At 40.0% G+C, this 24,309-nt stretch overlaps 1 protein-coding gene across 4 annotated transcripts in view; it reads left to right on the forward strand.

The window, feature by feature from the left end:
- The window catches only part of FGF13 (fibroblast growth factor 13), a 568,541-nt gene that overhangs the window by 343,366 nt on the left and 200,866 nt on the right, over positions 1 to 24,309 (forward strand). For 3 of the 4 annotated variants that reach the window (XM_070365897.1, XM_070365898.1, XM_070365899.1), the window contains exon 3: positions 5,926 to 6,093. The exons of the other annotated variant lie outside the window; for it this stretch is intronic. In XM_070365897.1, the coding sequence (XP_070221998.1) occupies positions 5,926 to 6,093 (168 nt within the window). The remainder of the gene's footprint in view (positions 1 to 5,925; positions 6,094 to 24,309) is intronic. 4 annotated transcript variants of the gene reach the window in all.

The following is a 24,309-nucleotide window of genomic DNA, read 5'->3' on the forward strand; positions in this document are numbered from 1 at the left end:
AGATTGTGATGAGTGCAAACCTATTTAACATGGCTAAAAAGAAATCTCAGAAGAGGTGGCATTTGAGTAGAGCCAATGGGGGTGTCATATTGAATAGCAGGTACAATACAAGGTCTTCAGGCATATTTTAGATACTATGTAAATCTAGTGTGTGGAGGAAGATGGACATGTGATAGAATTTTGGAGGTGGGTGGCCACCATGATAGTGACTTTGAATTTTTTCCTTCCATGAAAGTAGCAAAACAGCCTGAAGAAACAAAATTGAAGGAAAACTGGATAGTGCTTAGGAGGCTGCATGAAGTTGGGGAAGATTGCAAAGGGGAAGGTAACTGAAATGTCTAGAAATATTTTCAGTTGTTTCTATTTTGGCCAAACCAAATGACCATTAGTATTGATTAATGCAATTCAGTGAATTATCTGAATAACTCATTGACTTCCCCAATGGCTTAGCAGGCAAAGAATCCACCTGCACTGCAGGAGACACAGGAGATGCAGGTTCAATCCCTTGGTTGGGAAGATCTCCTGAAGGAGGAAATAGCAACCCACTCCAGTGTTCTTGCCTGGAAAATTCCATGAACAGAAGAGCTTGGCGGGCCACAGTCCAAAGGAACACAAAGAGTCGGACATGACTGTGCTTGAGCACAGATGGAGACAGAGAATTCATTGACATTTAAACTTGCCATTGATAGTATCCAGTGTGGCAGTAAAGCTTATGTAAGTATTCAATAGATGGAGCTTCCCAGGTGGTGCTAGTGGTAAAGAACCTGCCTGCCAGTGCAGGAGACCTAAGAGACTCGGGTTTGAACCCTGGGTCAGGAAGATCCCCTGGAGAAGGGAATGGCAAGCCACTCCAGTATTCTTGCCTGGAGAATCCCATGGACAGAGGAGCCTGGCAGGCTACGGTCCATAGGGTCACACAGCGTGGGACACGCTGTGTGAAGTGACCTAGCAGGCACACACGCATCCAATAGATAGTGAGTTAGAAAGCAAAATGGAGGACTTGAGTTAATTCATTTGTGGCTGAATTTACTTTTCTGCTTGACAGGTGCTCAGTGACAAGGAAGAATAATCACTCTAATTACTCTGTTTCCTACTGACTTTTTCATTATTCGAGGACATTTGATAATCTGTGTATTTTCCCTTATTTTTACTTTCACAGATGCTTTCAAGCATTTGCTTTTTGGAGTCACTAATATATGTCCAATAACTTTGACTGGTAGTCCCATGGCTGTGTTCATTGCTGTTGCCCTGGTGATCTCAGATTTTCTTTGATTTCAAATCATGTATCATTCATTAAGTATGTTGAGTCGTCTTTCCAAAGAGTTCACTGAAAGGCAAAAAACAGTGTCATCAAATAACTGAGGGCTTATTAACTGCTTCCAGCTTGAAATCAGCACACCTTACAAGTCACAGTGGCCTGGCCAGGGGCCAGATGCCTTTGTGGCATTGTCTGAGTAGTTTCCCAGGTTGTTTCTGGTTGCTTTTCTGTCTTTAAATAAAGACAATAAACCTCGTTGGAGACAGAGATAATATTTGAAGCTAAGGTATACAAAAGATCCTGTTTAAATATATCAGTTTGTACAAAGAAAAGCGACCAGAAACTACTTAAGACTTTCTGGTAAACACCCTAAAATCCTGGCTTCTAGGCTGGGCTTTTCCAATAGCTTTGTGGCTTGTCAATTCCCCTTCCTGAGCTTTATTTTCCTTATGTTTTAAGACAAAGGGGTTGCATTAAGTTATCTCTAAAGAAATTCTGTTTGCAATGACTTGGAAGAGTGTAGTGTTTGTGATACTACTAAATATTTGGGTAGGTATTTTATCTAGCCAATATTATATTTATTGATTAAAGTACAGGGTAAAATTAGAAATTGAGTTTCTAAACATAGAAAGAATAAGTGATTGTTAACTTCTTTAATTAAAAATGCATTTAAGACATATATTACATTGGAATTAGTTTTGCTGAAGCCGAAGCTCCAGTATCTTGGTCATCTGATGTGAATAGTCAACTCATTGGAAAAGTCCCTGCTGCTGGGAACAATTGAGGGCAGAAGGAGAAGAGGGTGTCAGAGGATGAGATGGATGGATGGCATCACTGATGCAATGAACATGAACTTGGACAAACTTTAGGAGATGTTGAGGGACAGGGAGGCCTGGCATGTTGCAGTCCATGGGGTTGCAAAGAGTCAGACATGACAGAGCCACTGAGCAACCATGACAAACGTTTTCATTTTATCACAGATGGTTTGCTACAGATCAATGCATTATGTCTGGTTTGAAATGGGAACACTATTTCTGTGAACATGGGTAACATAGACCAGGTCACTGGCTTTAGATATAAACTCTCTTCCCTTCCTATGACTGTCCCCACTCGTGACCATGGCCTTGACCCTGAGAATTGCTGAGAAGCCTGGAGGAGAATGAGGGTGGTTTACTGCCAATCCAGGACTGTTACTGGGAAACCAACCCTGGATGTAGGCTTGCCCACCTAATGGTTAGTCAATAAACACCTTGTATAATGGGAACAAGGTCTTCCATAAATTGTGCTCTTAACTATCCTGCCACCAGTAGAGTCACTTATTGTCACCCTGTGTCTGAGTATGCCACCTGTCAGTGTCTGCATGTCTGTGGGTGTGTGAATTTGCATGTGTGCACTTCTCTCATCCAACTCTCTACCACTCTTGTGGGACTTTGGAATTCTGAGTAGGTGGCCTATGTGATCAAGGTCAAGGGCACTGGCTATGTGGGTGTCATTTCCCGGCAGAGGCCTACTCCTTGGCTGCTACTGTCATGGGGCTCGTGGCCTTTCTCAATACCTGGGTCCTGCAGTTCAGAAATCAACCATGAGCTACTTTTACCATCTTACCTGTCTGAAAGAGTCAAATTGAAGCTCTGAAACTGGAAGAGGTTTAGTGTAAATCTATTGTCTGCCTAATCACTGGAGTCTTTCATGCAAACTTCAAGATTGGATAAACATTACTGAGAAGAAGAGCAGGAGTCACTGCATAAATGTGGACAAATAGTTTCAATGAACAAAAGCAAGAGTGGTTTTCAGAGGCTGGAATGGTGTGCAAGAAGGAATGCACTAGAAGTGGGGGAATAGCAGAAATCCTAGGATTAAGCCAGGGGAAGGTAGATTCCATTCTTTTTTCCTGTTTCGATGAGCTGACTTATTTGCAAGTCTCCTCTCCCTTTTCTAGAGTTTGTGCCCTTTGGACACATTGTCTCCTCATCCTTTTTTTAAGGTAGTAGAATTAAGGTACTCACCTGCCTTAGTGCTGGGATCTTATGGGAAGTTCCCTGTCACTCCTGCTGTTAATTGCACATACAGTCACTGTTCTACCTGAAGGAGCCCTAGGAATAAATTAATACAACAGTTTTAATCTTTCATCAAAATGAATTTACATTCAAAGATTTTATAGACTGAAATGAGGTGTTTCCTGTAGATTGCCACTTCTGGTTAAAAAGTCAAAAATATTTTTAGGTCTTGTGTCAAAATGACACCAAGGTATGCTAATAGATTTAATATTTTTTTCTGTTTTTCCTGAATTGATTTATGTTTGGGGCATTTGAGTAGAGACAGCCTGGATGCAAAGCTAAGCCATTAACTCCCAGATGTTCACAATTTCCAAGGAAATGTTCTTTGCCTGCGGTCATTACTCAGATGGCTCCTTAAATGCTCTCATCTTGGCATCTTTTTCACTTGCTAAATTCAATTTGAGGAAAGAATAGGAGAGAGAGAATTTTGTGGAAAGCAATTATGTTGCACTTTTGTGACTTTCCTGCTTTCCCCATGATGATGAATTTGGGGTCTGGTTCTTATATCAGTCAGTGGGGCTCTTTCATTAGAATTTTGTTGTATGTTACAGATACTAGTTGTATCTAATTAAACAATAATGATGGAAGTACAAGGCTTTTTGTGGGAATTAATGACCAGCTGGTTAAAGCTGATGGCTAAAGAGTCAGCCAAAGGCTTTTGTGCCATTAATCTCCAGAGATGCCCATTTGTGATGTCATTTTTGGTATCGAAAAATGAAAATGGAAAACAATTTACTGGTGTTTATCATGTACTTCTGAACAATAAGCTCTCTATGTATTATCCAAAAGTTGTTCTTTTCTTTTTAATCCTCCAATTCTCTTCTGATCTTAAAATGTGTTTCTTATATACAATGCATGAAAATGGGATTTCTCAGCTTCTGTATAATCATGGGGTTTTTTTTGTTTTGTTTTGTTTTGTTTTTGAGTTCTAAGTTTCGGAGGTTTTCCTTAAATATTTTGTATGGTCAAACTAGAACTTACCTTCATCTGTGATGCTAGAATTTGATACATGTATATATTATCATAACTATCTGCTCATGGCAGGAAATGGTTGCCAATGGTCTGAATAGCAGCTGTTGCTACCAAAGATGTGCATTCAGCAACCAGATTCTAAGAAGTTGCAGTCACATTCCTAGTAGATGAAGGGAACTCTCTTTCAGAAAAGGCTGTGGTGGTCTGTCTATGTAATATTTTTGATTACTACTGCTGAGCACTAGAGGAAAATAGAAAGAGAAGTGACTAAAATATTCATCACCTTCTTGCATAATTTAATTACTTATAAAGGAAGACAACAACTCCACACACAGCCAGTCTATCAAGAACTTGTTCTCAACTCATAATACTAATTTCCAGGTTATGCTGGTTTTCATGCCATCTTCATTCCAATGTGAAAGAAAGTTCTTAAAAGTCTGTTAAGATCCTAGCCAGTGAGCTGAGAATGTTGTGCCAAATGTGGAAGCATGAGATCCCATCCACTGTCAGCCATAAGCTGGTGATATTTTACAAGCATCATAGAATTGTTCTCCCCATAGGAAGTTTGCAGCTGGTACCCAGTGTTTCTCAAGGCATGTTAAGAGTTATGCATTTGAGGTAGTAGGATGAGTCAGTCCATTGTTAATCATAACTTTAGGGGTACTGACTCACTCCTGGTAAAATGGGATGACCTCACTGGAAAAGTGTGAAAAAAAAATCCATTCTGAGGTCAATGCCCTGTTTCTGCAGACCCAGATCAAATTTGCACACTCTTTGGTGGGTAGTTATCAGGAAAAACAATGTTGCAGTGGACCAGGTGAAAGCAGACACCTTGTTTTAGCAGGGAACAAACACTAGAAATTCACTGTATTCCTTAGGAAAATGCACAAAGGGCCTAGAAATCTGAGAGGGGCCTCATATCTGAGGCCAAAAGTGAATCAGGCCCTGCAGTGCTACAATTCAAGGTAGGTCTTTGATCCAGTGTTGATTATTAGGCTCTTGACTGGAATATGTTCACTTTATTAGGGGATTTCGAATATGTGAAGGTTACTTGTCATGGCCCCAGTTCTCTTTGGGAAACACAAAGTGAATTCTTTTGTCCAACTCTGTACATAGTGCATGAAAGCCAGGCCCTCACCAGGAGCAGACCCAGGAAGAAAATGTAAACGAATACACTGAAAATTTTGTGGAAATTAGCCATTTTCGCCTGTAAATATTTATATTGTACCTCAAGTTGAAACATGTCGCTTTCCACAGTGTTTATTTAGATACAATATGGTTATTGGTATTAACATGTTTTATTGCTCATCCCGACGATCTAACCCTTAAATGCTCAGTATATTGTGATGGCCACAAAGTTCATCTGGGTTTTTCTCACCTTTGGCTGGAAAAAAATCCGATGGAACTTTTTGGCCAACTCAGTACTAGCTATCAAGGTATGTATAGCTGAGTAAACGATTCATATTAGCAAACTAAGCCCCTCAAAAGAAAACCCCCAAGCAATGCAATGCTTTTCTTGGAAACTTTTCATGGGACTGTTGTTTCTATAGTCTCCCCCGGGAGTAGAGTTGATGTAAGACGTTTCCCTGCTTTCCTGAAGCTCTAACTTGAGTTCATTTTGTTATGTGGTGACCACAGTTCTGGATGACGCCCCCCCTGGCACACAGGAATACATTATGTTACGGCAAGATTCCATCCAATCTGCGGAATTAAAGAAAAAAGAGTCCCCCTTTCGTGCTAAGTGTCACGAAATCTTCTGCTGCCCGCTGAAGCAAGTCCACCACAAAGAACACACAGAGCCCGAAGGTTTGTGCACGACGGACGCGTGTCTTGCTTGTTTCCTCTCATTCTTCTTTCTTTCTCTTTCTTTCTGACTGTGCATTGCCCTCTGGTGTGCTGTGTGTTGTGCGGCTCCTGACATCGTTCCGAGGCCCCGTAAGCTAGCCAGTGAGTGTCTTATGCAGCCTCAGATGGGACGCTGTATAATACAGTCAGCTCTGGCCCAGCGCGCAGCATCTTCCTGCTTCTCGCAGCTGACACGTGTTCAGCTGGTGTCATGACACTGCCCCGTTTTGGCTGCTAAAGTTGCTTGCTCCCGTAGCCAACATCTGGCCGAGTCTGGTCCCATCACCTCGCCTTCCTGAAGCAGCAGTCGGCTGAGGAATGGCCCTTCCAAAATGAAATCATCAGACGATGGTTCCAAATTTTCTCCCTCTTCTCCACTCCATAAAGCCTCCTGCCTTGTGTTCGAAGAATGCTCATGGTCTACTCAGTTGGCTGAAGCAGGCCCAGATTCCCCTGTCATGCACGCCTGGTGCGCTTTGCCATAGTGAAATGCATGCCTCAAGGAAACGATGAGTAGTTTGTTTTTCTTTGCAGCTCAAGTACAGGTTTGGAAAACTCTACTCGCTGGTACTTGAACTGAGGTCAATAAGGTATTCATTGCAATCCGTACTACAAATGTATCTCAAAAGTTCCTTGTCTCTGCAGAAAGCGTATGCATTCATTTTTTCCCCAACTTTTTGGCATATATCAAATACGATCAGTTTTCACATCACAAATGTGGTAAACGTTTTGCCATCTGTGTATGTTTTGATTTCCAAAATGACAATGGAGAGGTATACTGTGTATGCTAATTAAGTACTTATTGTATAACAACTTGAGTTCCCTCCCAGATCAAATGCCATCCATGCAGTTTAGCAATGAATGATGTCAGAGGTGACAGAATTCAACCAGTCCTTTGGCAGTCGGTATACACTTTTGCATAACTGTTTCTGGTACGATTTCTAGAAATGCCCTTGTTCCTATTTCAAGTTGCCCTTTTGGCAACATTATGGGGTTTCCAGTACAACTGTCTTTCTGTTGCACAGGTCTGTTCAAAGTTTGGTGTTTGAGGAAATTATTCCCAATTGACTCCAATCTGTAGTTTTGGAAGCAGATTTTCATATCTCAAAGTCTCCCCCTTTTCTGCCCTTCCACGCAGAGCTTCAAATGTTCTTTGGCAGAAAATGACGAGTGTACATTTTCTATGCTTAACTCTATTTGACCTGTAGAATACAGCATTTGTATTTGTTTTCTACTTCATACTTTGGTATGCAAGCTGTCCACTTTGCATAGGAGTTCTGATGTGAACAGTTATTCATCTGGAAATATAAATGGTGGCCCTTTACGAGTAAGACAAAATTTTGGTGGTTTTGTAGAGAAGATACTAACTTGATTTTATGCTTCACTGAAACAAAAAATTTCAGCCAGTGATGTTTGTGTACCGTATATATATTTGCATGCACAAAACAGTACCTATATTATAGAAATACACTATTTCTTATATAATTATATTCTTACAAATGTGTGTGTCTGTATTAACAGATACTATACTTTTTTTTCTAATTGTACATTATCCTGAAACACAAAGATTGGTTTGAGTAAGTATAATAAGCCATTTAAGAAGCAGTTGGTTAAATTTAGTCAAGAATTTGGTTAGAAACTTACCTCAAATTGTTTTAACAATTCTCAGATTCAAAAAAAGACAGTTGAATAACTAAATTTAAGACCCACCCATTCTCTTATTGTATATAGTTTAGACAGGATCTATTAGTTTTCAAAATATCTGGAATGTATCATGAATACTATTATGAATGTTTTCAAATATGAAGAATTCTTTACAGAATGGGTATCAGTTGAGCTCTCTTATACAAGGTTTGGATACTTTTTATTTTGGCTGTCCTTGTGTTAAATGTGGCTGTCATCCTTTCTCTTGTGTGCTTTGATGATGGGCATTGTCTTCTTTCAGATTGAAGATTTTCCTTAGTCTTGCCGTCCTGCCAGGTCCTCTGGAATAGTGAAGCTAATACTTCCCTCTTCATTTGTAAGAATTATTTATAAATAGTATTAGACACATGAGAGGTTTTCTGGGATGACATTGTGATACTATTTACAATTTTACTTCATCGCCTTTAAACAAGGACTCCGAAGCTAATGGTGATCCCAAACATTGCAATGAATATACTTGATCTCTGTACAAATTAACAGGATCCCGAAGACCTTAGATGGGGGTGAAAGAAAACATGCCACGGAAGAGACCTTGGATAAATAAGGAAACAATGCTATGAAATTAACATGCTTACTTCATGTAGGATCTCGAAGGCCAGAAACTCGTCATTGCTGGGAGGTGAAGTAACTGTGGGTTTAGAATGGTTCAGTGGTCATTCTGGCCACCTGGAAGATTTTTGCAAGACTGATTTTTAAGTGTTGTAAGGTCCTGTCTTCAGTTCTCTCTTCCGGTTGCTATAACATTTTATTATAATGAGTATAAATAAGAGATCTCTTTATTAAAAATGGATAGAATCTCAATTCTCAACTATGTCCATACCTTGAAACATTTTATTCTCATGTGAGGCATTTTGAAGAGAGAGGTCCTTTCATGGCCTCTCTTCCAAAGCATGAAACATTAATTGACCTTGACTGTGGATGCCCACCATTTCCACTGCAGGTGAAGTCAGTGGGCAGCATGGTTAGCCTGATTGATCTGTGCAATGCCAAGCTGCTCATGTGACCTCTTCTAATGAGACTGTGTGTGTGTGGAGCCCTCAAGTAAAGAATGAAACATTCATTGAAATTTGGCCAGGGTAGTGGTGGGGGATGGTGGTGGTGGTAGAATATAAATTAGAGTTGGAAAAGTCTTACAAATGATTAAATTAAGTCAAAGAGGTTTATATATATTATGATAAAGCTGGAATTAGTTTTCTGCTTCTTTACTGAATTGATAAAATCTGTCAACTATTTTGCATTATTATAGACAAAGTCTTGGTGTTTCTTTTGGTTGGTGATGTTTTTGTAAAGGCCAAGTTATTTCCATAATTTATAATCACCTGAGATTTGGTACAGATAGCAATTGTTCACCACCGTCTGTCTTTTGAAAGACATTTTTGCATTGTTTCCAAGGCCTTCAGAATTCATGTAAAATAATACACAGAAGGCCTGAAATACCTCATTGGCTTTTCAGGATATCCTTAGGACAGATTACACTTTGCCAGAAACAGGTTTCTATTTCTGAACAGCCGATTCCAAAATAAATGCTTTAGTCTGTTTCCAAATACTTGTGATTTTCAGTGATGTGATTATTTCCATAAAAACCACTTATGATGTAATCTTATACTGGAATTTGGCTGAAGAAGCACACACAAGTGTTTGAGAGTCTAATTTTGGCCCAGGACCAGCTATGGTCTTTGTTATAAGAAAGCCACTTGGAGAGCTGAGATGTTTACCAAAATCTTTTTTTTACTGTCCCAGGAGCCTTTTGGCAAAAGAAAGTATAATCATTACAGCTTTATTCTTTCCCTCATTTTTTCTTTCATTGTCATGTCTGCCCCAATAAAATCACTGATTTAGAGTACCTTCTGAATGCCTATCTATTACCAGTATAGTTGTTGCTTCCTAAATTCGAGTCACTGGTCTGTTACTGATGCTTGAAGATTGTTCAGAAGAATCACATCAAGGTATACAGGCTTACAAGTAGATAATGTTGAAAATCGGCAGAGAGAAATAAATCACAGATTACCTGCACATACTTGTGGGATTGAAAATCTGATTACAATAGCAAATTTGAAGGAGTTCAGGCAACATAGGAAAATATCACAAAGTTCAATGATTTGTCACCATCTTAATCAAATGTCTGGCCTCCTTCCTACAGTCCTGTTTTCATGTGAATTTTTTTAAAGTTATATAAATATATATATATATTTAATATATATTTAATATATATTATTAATATATATTATTAATATAAATATATATTATTTAATATATATTTAATATAATATATATATATATTCCACTCCCCTTAGGACATCTGTAACCTTTTTATCCAGAGAGGCATCCAAGCATAGTGACTTTGGTTGGAGGAGAAGAGAGTCTGTGCTCTAGACCGGTGATGAAGTATGGCAGCTTTCACCAACCAAAAGAAAGCAAAATTATGTGCCAAATGTTAAGGGGGCATATTTGTAACAAGTACAATGTCTGTTACTCTGATAATGCCTTGGTTTCCTTATCCCAGAGAGAGAATATGTCACCATAAATATCAGTCTTGCCTAAATGGTAGGAGAGAAAGGAGGTAGAAGAATATTTAGGAAAGTGTCAAGAGAATTGTTTTTATTTTCATCCTCACCTTTTCTTCAACTCTGATGTCTCCTGTTGTGTGTCTTCCTCATATTCCTACTAATTTGCCTTTTGAGAAGAATGGGTCTAATACTATTTGAATTCATAGTTCAATAAAACTAAATCACCTCTGATGCTTGATATTGGAAAATGTCTTGACTGGCAGAAACGGTATAATTGGGTTCAATATCTGTCCCCTTGAATGTAAGAATTTAGGGCTATTCCTATTTGATTAGAAAAACATGGGGCCATATGTTTATGTGACTCTGAAGCAATAAAAGATTTTATTCTGAATCTTTAAATTTCAAAATAACTCATTTGTGGTCACTTTTCCTTTGATTTATGATGTGAAGGATGACAAAACAACTCAGAGAGGTTTCTTTGCTCATTGAAGCCAATGGCAGCTTAATTGCAGTCACAAGAAAAGTTAAAATATTGGTCCATATCAAAATCAAATTAAAAGCCCCAAATTTGAAAGCCTTGTTGTTTAGTAATGAATAAACATTATCCTTTCCCCATATACTGATCAAGTGTATTTCTCTTGGTTGCTTGTCAGCTATTTCTTAGAAGACAACTTGTTATCTCCTAACAAGATTGGGAAGCTAGTAATGGCACTGAAACACAGTCTCTCTTCTCTCCTATTTCCCCTCCTTATGGCAGCAAGCACAGCATTAAGTCATGTTTGGGGGATAGTTTCTACTCTCTGGAAAACTCATAATTTGATCAAGGAAGTATACATAACAGCCAATAATTCAATTTCAGGTCAGGATGGGCATTTATTATTCTCTTATTAGATGCATGCATCTCAACTCAGTCTCCAGGCTGGCTTTTCCGGTAGAAACAAACAACCACTCATGATTTGATGATTCACTTTTTAAAGCAACAGGCCTTCCTTCTCCCTCGAGCCTCGGTGTTCCTGTCGAGGCAGTGGTGAGGGTTCCTAAGAAGTAATCTCTCCTTCAGGACTCTCTTGACTGAAGTTTTCCTCACTTAACATTGGAAGCAGATATTTCTCCTTTGTGAAACCAACACAGATGGTCCACTTTAAGTATTTATATTTAAAGGAACACTGCCCTGGGAACGTGCCCAGAAAGGTCTACTGGATGAACAATGGTGGTGATTTTGATTTTAAAACAAAGTCAAAATCTAGATGCTGATCCTTGAAAAAAATCTGGAAGGTCTCCATCCATGCAGCACTGCCCTCTTCAAAGCTGTTCCATCAAGGTTTGTGTTGCCAGCATGCTTCTGGTGCTCTGATGTCTCAGCAACACCTTTTGGGTTTTTCCTTTCCACAGTCGGTTAATAAACCACTGAAGCAAATCTGCATTTCTGACCTGGCATGGTATGACTGTAGGTAGACTGTGGACCATCCCCAGAAAGGCATAGCCTGGATGACTTTGAGCTGTTTTACCAAGTCAAGCCCAACCCTAAGGTCTAGGGGTCCGCCTTTGCAGAGATGCACCACATGGGCTGCTGTGTCAGCTCCAATTTTCACTCTTTTGTTTTAAATGATAACTTGCTTGCCTGGTTGAAGAGAATGTAGAATTAACTATACTCTCTTTTGCAGGTTCTTAAATAATAACTGTATCACTATTTTCCAAATTATGTTTTATGAACTACTAATCATATGGCTTTGTGAAAAGAAAGATTCTGTGATCCCATACGTGTTTGTTGAATTCCATATCTCTCTTAGAGAGTCATCCTGCATAGGAGAGTAATTTGTCTCACTTTGGGCAGTTAAGTGGTAAACCGCATCTTTCAGGTACCAAATCATTTTTGTTCGTAATACATAGTAACATCCTAAAAGTATGCTTTGGGAAATGCCTTGGTGGCTCCACTAAGCAGTGTGTTCCCATCAAAGCTCAGCTTTGACAAGTAACACACTTTTAAAGATGAATGCCGGTCCCTTTTTCTCTGACCCCCACCTGCTATCTTTAGGAAAGTGCTACTCCAAGTGTGGTCCATGGTTCAGGACTGGGTCTGAAATTGTTTGTTACCAGTCAGTGATAAGATGACGAGCTTGTGCCAGAATGTAAGTCAATGCACTGTTTGTTTTATCAAGAAAGTATTGCTGTCTTTCTGCGTGTAAATCAATGAAGTTAGAGCACTCCTTCACACCCTGCACAAAAATAAATTCAAAATGGCTTAAAGACTTAAATATAAGACATGACACAACAAAGTTCCCAGTATGGAACATAGGCCAAACATTCTGACATAAATTGTAGTAATGTTTTCTTAGGTCAGTCTACCAAGGCAGTAGATATAAAAGCAAAAATAAACGGAACCTAACTGAAATGGCAACCCACTCCAGTGTTCTTGCCTGGAGAATCCCAGGGATGAGGGAGCCTGGTGGGCTGCCGTCTATGGGGTTGCACAGAGTCGGACATGACTGAAGCGACTTAGCAGCAGCAGCAATCAAACTTAGAAGCCTTTGCATAGCAAAGGAAACCATAAACAAAGTAAAAATGTAACCTAAAGGCTGGGAGAAATTATTTGCAAACAATGCAACTTACAAGGGCTGGATAAAGAAGATGTGGTATATATGTATACAATAGAATACTACTCAGCCATAAAAAGGAATGAAAATGTGCCATTTGCAGCAGCATAGATGCACCTAGAGATTATCATCCTAAGTGAAGGAAGTCAGAAAAAGACAAATATCGTATGATATCACTTATATGTGGAATCTAAATTATGATGCACGTGAATGTATGTACAAAACAGAAACGGACCCATAGACATAGAAAACAAACTTAAGGTTACTAAAGGGGAAGGATGGGGTGGGATAAATTAGGACTTTGGGATTTGTAGCTGCAAACTATTATATATAGAATGGATAAAAATCAAGATCTTACTGTATAGCACAAGGAACTATATTAAATATCTTGCAATAAATCATAATGGAAAGAATATGAAAAAGTATATGTATATATAGGTGTGTGTGTATATACATGCATACGTGCATACTTAATCACTCAGTTGTGTCCACTTCTTTGCTACCCATGGACTGTAGCCTGCCAGATTCCTCTGTCCATGGAATTTTCCAGGCAAGAATACTAGAGTAGGTTGCCATTTCCTCATCCAGGGGATCTTCCGGACCCAGGGATGGAATCTGCATCTCCTGCATTGGCAGGCAGACTCTTTATCACTGAGTCACCTGGGAAGCCCATGTATATACATACATACATACACACATACACACATATACATATATATGTATGTATACATACATACATATACATATATATGTATATATACATACATACATATACATATATATACATACATATATATTTATAAAACTGAATCACTTTCCTGTACATTAGAAACTAACACAACATTGTAAATCAACTATACATCAACTAAAGAAAGTATTGTTATCTTGCTGTGAAAAATAGTGTCAGCTGAACTAAACAGAAATGTGCCTAATGACAAGTTCATGGGTCAGCACTAAGGCTGTGGACCCTACTTTCAGTAATATTGCTTAGATTATTTCAGTGATTCTCAACCTTGACTCCACCCTTGAATTATCTGAGGACCTTTTAAATAATAGTGATGCCTGAACCCAACATCAGACCAAAATCAAGTAACTAAACAATAACTTGTCCAAATGAAAACCCTGCAAGGTCTCTTGTGGCTGATTCTTGATGTGTGTGTGTGTGTGTGTGTGTGTGTTTTAATTTGAAAAGTTCCTAGGTGATTCTAATGTACTAGCAGGGTTGGACTCGCTGCCTCAGAACAGAATTACCTTGGCATAGGTCATTTGTATGATGTCAGCTGTCAATTCACAATTCTTATCATGCTAGTTGCATGAGCCTGTTGAGGAGGTGCCCTGTGATTAGAGGGCACGCTGGACAGGCAGCACTTATATGACCTTTAGAGCTTGTGGCCATGTAAGGCATCCGTCCTTCCCACTACACACACACACACTCACTCTCTCTCTCACACACACACACACTCTTACCTTTTTGAAGTTCTCTTGCCTCTGCCTCTCTGAGCTTTTAGAAATATAATCCAGCTTTTCCATAGGAGCGTGGTAACCTGCCACCTTGTGACCAACATCCTTTTTTGCAAGTAGTAGTGGAAATACTTGTTCTGCTCTCTGTGATGCAGCTTGCAAATGTGGGAGGAAGAGTTTCTTGGGACCTCCTGTGATCTCACTTAAAGAAGAAAATGGAGAATTAGCAGAGCATATCACCGTGCCAGAAAAGGTCATCTACGTGCTTCTTGACTTGCTTCCTGCTGCTCTAGGGTAAGATTGCAGAAGTGGATACCAGCTGCTCCTGATCTGGGTATCTCTCCCTCAGGCTGTCATCACTGGGGCATTACCCTTTTATTATCTAAACATCATCGCCAGCTCCCTCAGCATAATGTTATTACAGCAGCATGTACGTGAAGAATGACTTTGCCATGATTGGGAGACTTTCAGTGTTATCTGTGTTTATCAATCATTCCTAGCACTCTAAGTTACATTCATTCAGGTATTCATTTGTTATACGCTACAGTATTTCTCTGTGTGCTTGATATGCAGCTTAGATAATGCCCATGGGAAAGTGTGGAACAAGAGATATTACATCCTGCATTTTATCAAACACTTACCCTTGTCTTGCTTCGCAGCCAATATCCACACTCACTCCAACACATCAAAATCACATGTTCACTTCCACTCATGTGCTAGCCTATTGCTACTTAGAAGCCCTGGCTATTTTAAGATGTATATTTTCAGAACAGCTCCAGGTCAACCTTCAAGCATATCCAGCTTTGGAAGCAACTCGTATACATTGTCTGGAAAACCGCATCTCCACGGAGGAAGGCAAAGAGAGCCCAGTTTCACTGAGTTAACATGTACATGCAGCAAGCACTGTGCAAAGGTCCTGGGAGGTAGGATCACAAAACTTTGTAAGGTAGGGGCTGCTCCCAACCTTTCACAGATGAGCACACTAAAATATGGGAACACTAATTCACTTCTCCAACGAATGACTGGACTTGATTTGAGTGTGACTTTTCTGGCCTCCAAAGCCCATGTCCTTTATCTTCCATGACTTCTGCATATGCTCAGCTTTACCCTATACGTGAGTTTGCTGTCTAAAAGCAGTTTAATTGCTGAAACATGTTAGTTTTCAAGAGAAAAATGTTGTCTGCACTCCATTCTCATCTTTGCTATTGCAGGACATTGTCACAGGCAGAAGGGACTTGGGAGGTACTGGTTAATTCTGGGGCCTAGAGTTAGGTGGTGGAGAAGGCAATGGCAACCCACTCCAGTACTCTTGCCTGGAGAATCCCAGGGACGGGGGAGGCTGGTGGGCTGCCGTCTGTGGAGTCACACAGAGTCGGACACGACTGAAGCGACTTAGCAGCAGCAGCAGAGTTAGGTGGAATGGGGCACTCAGAAGGAGGAAGTGAAATGACCCTCACCGTCAAGGAGGTGATGACCTGTCCAGGACACGCAAAGGCAGAGTGGAGTGATTATGAAAACTACATTCCATCTGAGTGCAATAGAAGGTTCCCTTAATAAATAACAGAAACTGGTCACTTGCCTCATCTTCTTTCATTATGCCAGAGGATGCTCATCACCTATAATAGCATAAATGAGGAAAGGTCATTTCTAATAATTAAAAAGCAGATTCTATTGCTTAATTTTTTTCTCAGTTCATTAAAATTCCACCCTGAATGGGAATGTTATTAAGACCCGCTCTGAGTATTTCCCCTTTTCTATTGGATTAGGTTTTTCCTAGAGGTTTAGAAATTAGCCATGAGTTACTTGTTGGAACCCTACTCTATAGTTTATGGTAAATAATAATGAAAGCAATAACTGACAAATATCCAGAATTTACTATGTGCCAAGTGCTTTGCCTAACTTTATCTTAAGTCTTTCAAAGATTCTTAGAAGTATGTAGGATATTTTTTTTCCCCTCTCCTCTTGATGGATGAAGAAACAGAGATGGAGAGACATGAAATAACCTGTTCAAGGTCACCTGACTGAGACATGGTAGAGCCAATGCTCCACTGCAGCTTGTCTCACTCCAAAGACTGTGGTCTCTCCAGCACAGGAGAGTGTGTCTCATAATGAGACCAGCCCTAGAAAAAGCTCCCCTTCCATTCTCCATTCCCCCCAGTACCATCTTATGGAGACACATTGCCAGGTATACTAAGGTCCACAGGCGTGGGCGGACCATTGGTCTGCTGTGAGAAAAATGATGGAATCAAAAGGTAGCTTGTTCTTCAGAGAAAAGGTAAACGGTGAGGGTGAACTTCAGCATGTTTACAGGGCAGATTCTCATCATATATGACTGTTGAAATGCTGTACAATCTACAATGTAAGAACTGCGATTGACTCACTGTGCTGGTGTGCAGTATTCAGCTACAGGCCAGTTCTTAATCACCTCAGGCCAGTTGACCTTCTACCTTAAAACCTTTGCTCACAAAACACCTGCTGACCTTAAATCCCTGAATGACACAACCTTCATGACCTAGTGAGGACTGACTTAAAGGCACATGAAGAGAAGTCTCACCCAACTAGGTTGGGTCGCTGTCAAGAGATTATTCTATGTGAATTTCACAATGAATGAAATTGTATAAAGTGGTCCACTTCTCTCTGGAAGCACAGAGAAGGAGGTCTCCGGAATTTGTGTGGACTGCTCTGTGCATGACATTCTGTACTGTGCTTTGGTTAGATGCTCAGCTCTCAAATTTTTTAGCATCTTTTCTGTGCCAGGCACTTCAGATTCATTTTTACTAATCTTCCCAACCCATGAGGTAGGTATAAGTCTTGAAGGACACGATGGGGATACTGGTGTGTAGAGATGGGAAATAACTTTTTCAGCATCATTCAGATAATAATGCCCTAATTGAGATTTGAAGCAAGTCTTTTCATCCCGGAAGCCTGATCTCCTTTACCACACTGTGCTGCCTCAGCTCATCCTATACTGTGATACCTGACTCCCTCTTCTAAGTGTAAGAGCTCAGCACCATCTTATCCATCTTATTTTTCTTGTTTTCCTTTTTTAATTGGCATATGGTTGATTTAAAATATTGTGTTAATTTCAGGTGTACATCAAAGTGATTCAGTTATATACATATATTCAATATATTTTTCTGATTGTTTTTCTTTATGGCTTATGTCGGGTTATTGAATATAGTTCCCGGTGCTTTATGTGTTTTATATATAGTGCTGTGTATATGTTAATCCCAAACTCCTAACTTACTCCTCCCCCTTTGGTTACCATAAGTGTGTTTTCTATGTTTGTGAGTCTCTTTCTGTTTCATAGATAAGGTTATTCATATCTTATTTTATATTCCACATGTACGTGATATCATATGGTACTTATCTTTATCTGAGTTGCTTAGTATATTCATCTCTAAGGTCCATCCATGTTGAAGAGCTCAGCACCATCTTATCCACTGCTGGTGAGAGATACGGTTTAGAAAAAGACTATATTAATCTCTCTCATGTCTCAGCACAGTGTACATACCCAGTGCATCCCCTGGGAGACTTCCCTTGTGGGTTTCCCCACATCCTGGTAGGAACATCGGTATAAGCAGTAGGCAAGGGGTTAAACAGTCATCCCTGAGATTTGTCACGTGTTCTTCTCCCTTGTTCCCTAGATGAACAAAGTGCAGGTCATTCTTCCTGCATTGCTTTCTTAAGTGGAATAATGCTTCTAATTCATAGTTTTCCTCATTGAACCACTACACCTTGAATCCACCGTAACTGATTGTGCTATGAGCTGCTCTCTAAGAAAAGGAAAGCCGTGATGCAGAGTTCTGGGCGCACCAAGATTCTGAGGCAGGGTCCGTACCAGTACAAAACTCCCAAACTCCCAGCTTTGGGCACTCCCAATGAGAGCTCCGAGGTTCCACACATGCTCTGGATTCTTTGTGCACTTCGGAATGCAGTGATCTTGTGCACTAAGGGTGGACCCCTTTTTGGCATAGCCCGTCTTTAATGTGAGTTGGTTTTAGCAACACATGTTCATATTGAGATTATTTGCTCCTTCTCCTTTCTCTTGGTGTGAGTGCATTTCCCCAGGTCTTATGTGTGGTCCTCCACTGGGGACTTCAATGGAGCAGGAACTTCTTCAGTTTAATTCTCCCAGAGACCCAACATTACCCACCCAGCTCTGTGGATTCTGCCCCTTCCAAAAACACAGAACCCTGAGACAAGTGAAGTGTGCCCCTTGTGGTCGCAAGTCAGCATTCAGAGAAGAGGTAAACACACACACACACACACACACACACACACACACACATATACATGTATGCACACCACTAGTGAAAATACTTTTTTGAGGAAAAACACTTACAAGCAAGGAGGTAGTAGAGCTCCCATGGTCCCTCTCTTGGGGCCCTTTCTAGAATACTTCCAGCCCACGAAGCTCAGCCTAGTCACAGTCTTCTATGGGATAATGTGGGCTCAAGCAGTCCATCCACACAGGGAGCACATTTATCTCACAGGCTGCCTCAAGCTGTGAACTAAATCTACTTCTTTTCATGCAATAAGGAAGGAATAAAGGGCATTTCAAAAATTAGGGAGTTATAGAAGCTGCCAGCCAATAACTTTTCTGTTTGGTTCCCTCCTCAACCATTTCCCCTCTGTAATCCCTTGATTTTTCTCTCTGAGAAGGTAGCATTTTGGATTTATGCTAGAAGATTCATGAACCGATTCAGTCAATTTCTAATTGGCATGCATGGTTAGCTGTTCACTTAGTGGATAATTGGTTAAATATACCCAGAATATTTAGTGGGAGGGAACAAAAATCCCCAAAGCAAATCAGAATAGTTCACAAGCCTTTTATTCTAGGGTAGCATTTTGTTTGGGAGCAGTTATTGGTGTCTTAAAAGAGATCTGTCTCCTTTACCAATTAGACTCCATTTAAACATACACCCTTTATTTCATACCTAATAAGTAGAGCTTTATTACATAGAGACCACAGGCCTAGCACAGTGTCCATCAAGAAATAATAAATATTTATAATTATTCCAATAACAAATTTTGGTACTCTGAGTTCAACCTGCCATTTACCATAATTCTAGGCAGAAATGACTAATGATCCTTTTATTCACTGTTAACAGAATCTGATGTATTTATCAATAGGTATTTATTGTCTTGTACAAACCAGGTACTGTGCCGGTTATTAGGCATACCACCAACAAGAGGTACAATCTGTGCCCTTGAGGAGGCAAGACTGACGTGAATGGCAGATCTTGAACCATCAGTTAGCTCTTGTTGTTTTTTAAGTCACCCTAAAAAATTTTGGCTTGAAATTTATTCTTTCTCATAGTCTGTAGTTATTCTTTCTCATAGTCTGTAGCTGGTGAGACAGGTTCTAGGGTGGACTTGTCTAAGACAGCTCAGCTTTCTTCTACCCGTCTTTTGCTGAAGTCCCATGAATCCATTTTTATATTTCATTCATGTAACCCTTATCCTACCCTGGTGGCTCAGACAGTCGAGAATCTGCCTGTAATACAGGAGACCTAGGTTCATTCTCTGGGTCAAGAAGATCCCCTGGAGGAGGGCATGGCAACCCACTCCAGTATTCTCACCTGATAAATCCCATGGACAGAGAAGCCCAGCAGAGAGTCCATGGGCTCCAAAAGAGTCAGACACAACTAAGCAACTATCACTTTCAACCCTTATTGAGCAACATTTCTGAGTTCAAAACACTAGTGGGCCTGCATTTAAATTGCTCAGGAATAAGTTATAGGCTGGTGACAGACATTACCAGCCTGTGGGTGGTGTGAAAAGCATCAGACCAGAGGAGATCATCTTTGGAGGGAGGAGAGGCAGAGAAGGTGATCTGGAAGAGAAAGGACTCCTCAGGAGTGAGAGAAGGAGAAGCAGGAAAAGAAGGTACTAAGGAAGCCAAAGCGGGACTGAGCTTCAGGATATAATTAGTAGAGCTGATTGCAGGAAGGAGATAGTAATTTAATGCAAGCTTCTCATATGTCCCTCATAACATCTGGACTTTGTAGCCCAATTGATTTCAATGTCAAAACATGTCTCCCCACTTCGTATACCTTCTTATATGTCCTGGAAATAACTGGCATGAATTATTGAGGCAAGTTTGGTTTGAATGACCCTTGATAGAGGGAGTGATGAGGAATCACAGACTCTTTAAGCGCTAAAGAAAGAGTCGATCTTTGTAAAGATGTCACTGATTTTTCTTCTCAGCTCATCTCAAGTTTAAGTCTTTGCCAGGACTGATTTATTCTTTTGTTGTTTGTCCTTTTAAATATAGTTAAGCTTTCTCAATAATTTTTAATAGCCTAAAAATATTGGACCACTGGGAATTCAAATTAAAAGTAAATTACCTCTTGAGTTCAGTATTTTCAATCTGACATACTTTGAAGTTGTATTAATGTGCTGCAATCCAGGATGCTGTTACATGAGTTTTCAATAAGGCAAGTTTTCTGCCAACTTTACAAACATGTGCACTCTTGCTAGACTATGGAAATTGATTCCTTGTCTAACAGTGAAAATCTCTTCCTATATCAGAGCTTGGATATAAAAAGCATAGGTACACAGTTTTTGCAGTGAAGAACTGTTGAGTTGACAATATGATATAGAGTCCATATAATTGAGCTGAGTTTTCATCTAGGATTTACAAATTTACATTGCAAGGAAATGTTAACTTACTGTGCAAAACTGGATGAAAGTCCTCTGTACAGGGTGTCCCCTTGTCCAAGGTCAAATCCCTCTTCCTTAGTGGCCTCAATAAAGTAAAAACGCTTTGTTTTTTTTCAGAATTAGAAAATAAAAAATTAGTTATTTTTTCATAAAGTTGTTCAGGGATTTTGTGGGAAACTTATTTTTAAAGAAATTCTTGTACTTGGATTACCCCTTAAATAAAACTACATTATGCTTTACTCATTTTTAAACTAAGGCCAGAAGCTACAGCTTCTAAACTCTTGGCTCAGTACCCTTCTTCCCAAGACAGCAAAATGTCATGGTAGATGAGAATGTATTCATTCACCCACCTCTAATGACATTTTCCCCCTTTGCCTAGCCAGTACTACTCTCCTGTGTCTCAATTAGATCTTTGCTGAAACAGTATCCTTTACCTTAAAATGTAGGTTGGGATCTTGATAGTGGAACATGAAAACTAATCAAGGAGAGTGTATATTCCTTTGGCTTGAGAAGCTTTTTGATATCCTGTCATCCTTTCTCATCTGTCTGCTGGCCTCAAGAAAGAGCTTTGAAAAGGAAGAAATAGTATCTCTACAGGTAGGGGGAAGAGGTTTAGATTGAACACAAAATCTGAACTTCGTCTTCTCTCCTGTTGCATTCTGTTGCTGCTGGGGGTAGAGGAGTGGACATGGGGAAAATCAGAAATGGACTGGTGTCCCTAGAGTGTCCCCAGCGGGTGGGGGAGGCATTGTCTTTATGTAATTGTTCCTGATTTGTTTGTACATAGAGGAGTTTATCACATCAACCAACACAATCGGATACTTGATAATGAATAACATTGGGTTACAAATGACACCAAATTAACATGGGAAACATAAGTGAGAACTAAAACCCAGGGAGCATATTTATTTGTGCTTCTTTCCTGCTGTAAAAATCAGTTTATATATCTTTTTTTCCCCCCTTCAGTTGGTCAGTTCAAGGCCCCATGTTGGGCTAGACTAAGGTTTCTCAACCTCAGCACTACTGACCATTGGGTCTAGGTTATTTGTTGTCAGAGGTTGTCCTAAACCTGGTGGGATGAGCAGATGCCTGGACTCTATGCACATGATAGTAGTAGCAACCCCTCAGCTGGCCCCTGCCCCACTGAGTGGTGATAACAAACAGACATCTTCACACATGGCCACATGTCTCATGAAAGTCATCACCCAGCAACGCACCCCTTGGCTATATCATAACTATGCCAATAAGAAAGCTATGGTCTGAAAGTTACTGTTTCTTTGAGACATTCATAATGCTTCTGTTTAATCACCACCAGTGTCCTATTTCCTTGGATTATTAAAGTCATAATTTCAATTTAATCCAAATTCTGCCTCCTAATTCTTCCCTCATCCTTCCAAAAGCTTTTTTTCCCATTAATTTAATATTTGGGTTTTTTCCCATGGTTGGCTTACCAGCTTATAAACACAAGGTTTTTTCCTTTATTACATTTTTTAAAAACTTATTTGTATTGGGTATAGCCAATTAACAAACAATGTTGTGAAAGTTTCAGGTGAAGAGCGAAGGGACTCAGCCATACGTATACCTATATCAACTCTCTCCCAAAAGTATAGTTGATACATGATGTTGTATTAGTTTTAGATGTACAGCAAAGTGATTCAGTTATACATATTTGTATAAACCTATCTTTTTTAAGATTCTTTTCCATTATAGGTTGTTACTAGATATTCAGTATTGTTCCCTGTACTATATATTATGCCCTTGTTGGTTATCTATTTCATATATGCTGTACTGTGCTCTGCTTTGTCGTTTAGTCGTGTCCGACCCTTTGTGATCCCATGGACTATAGTCCTCCAGGCTTCTTTGTCCATGGGGATTTTCCAGGGAAGAATACTGGAGTGGGTTGCCATGCCCTCCTCTAGGGGATCATCCCAACCCAGGGATCGAACCCAGGTCTCCCTCATTGCAGGTGGATTCTTTATCATCTGAGCCACCATAGTAGTTTATATATGTTAATTCTGAACATCCAATTGATCCCTCCCTGCCAAAAGCTTTTAAAGTTATACTTTTGAACTGTTGGAAAAGACTCTTGAAAGTCCCTTGGACTGCAAGGAAATCCAACCAGTTCATCCTAAAGGAAATCAGTCTTGAATATTCATTGGAAGGACTGATGCTGAAGCTGAAACTCCAATACTTTGCCCACCTGATGCAAAGAACTGACTCACTGGAAAGACCCTGATGCTGGGAAAGATTGAAGGTGGGAGGAGAAGGGGATGAAAGAGGATGAGATGGTTGGATGGCATCACCGAATCAATGGACGTGAGTTTAAGTAAACTCCAGGAACTGGTGATGGACAGAGAAGCCTGTCATGCTGCAATCCATGGGGTCACAAAGAGTCAGATGTGACTGAACTGAACTGAAACTATTTATGAGACTTTCCAATACAGAAGATGATTGGATAGAAGAAAGCTGAGGGCTGTGATTCAGTGAGTCTTTTCCTAGTCATTGTTTTCCCCTTGTGTCTACTGTAGGAGATCTGGAGAAGCAGGGCAGAGTTCCTTGCTTCTAGGAGCTTCGTAGCAAACTCTCACCCATGAAAAGTTTTAAATAGCATCAGTCTGTTTGGGGCCAGGGCCGAGGCTCAAGTACAATCTTGTTCAGGAAGCTCTTTTCATTGCAGTCCTTCGAGAAATCTTCCCTTAGTTCACTCTTTTTCTTTAGCAGAGCTGATGATGACCAGAGAGGAATGTGTTCTTCAGTGTTTTCTTTTGCCTGTCTCCATATCTAGTTCAAAATTCAAAAGCTTAGAGAATTAAATCTAACCAGTGAGAATGAACTCAAACTGCCTTGGTACCTACCTTTATGCCAGGCACTGGACTAGTTGCTTCCTTCAGAGTGTTTAGTTCTGAAAACACCCCTAAAAATGAATTATCACTTTTCCCTACATTCTTAGTTCCTTTATACCACTAATAAGCACGTGAAATGGCAACCCACTCCAGTGTTCTTGCCTGGAGAATCCCAGGGACAGGGGAGCCTGGTGGGTTGCCATCTATGGGGTCGCACAGAGTCGGACACAACTGAAGCGACTTAGCAGCAGCAGCAAGTAATAGTTTAAGGGACAAACAGGAATTCAACTCATCTAACTTCAGAGAAGTCAGTCCTCTAAAAGACGAAGAACGAAATTAAATTTACCTCAGCTAATTTAATAGATTTTTATTTAGTTTTTTTTTTTCAAAAGCAGTTGC

This window comes from Bos mutus, chromosome X (genome assembly GCF_027580195.1).
Source record: "Bos mutus isolate GX-2022 chromosome X, NWIPB_WYAK_1.1, whole genome shotgun sequence".
NCBI lineage: Eukaryota > Metazoa > Chordata > Mammalia > Artiodactyla > Bovidae > Bos > Bos mutus.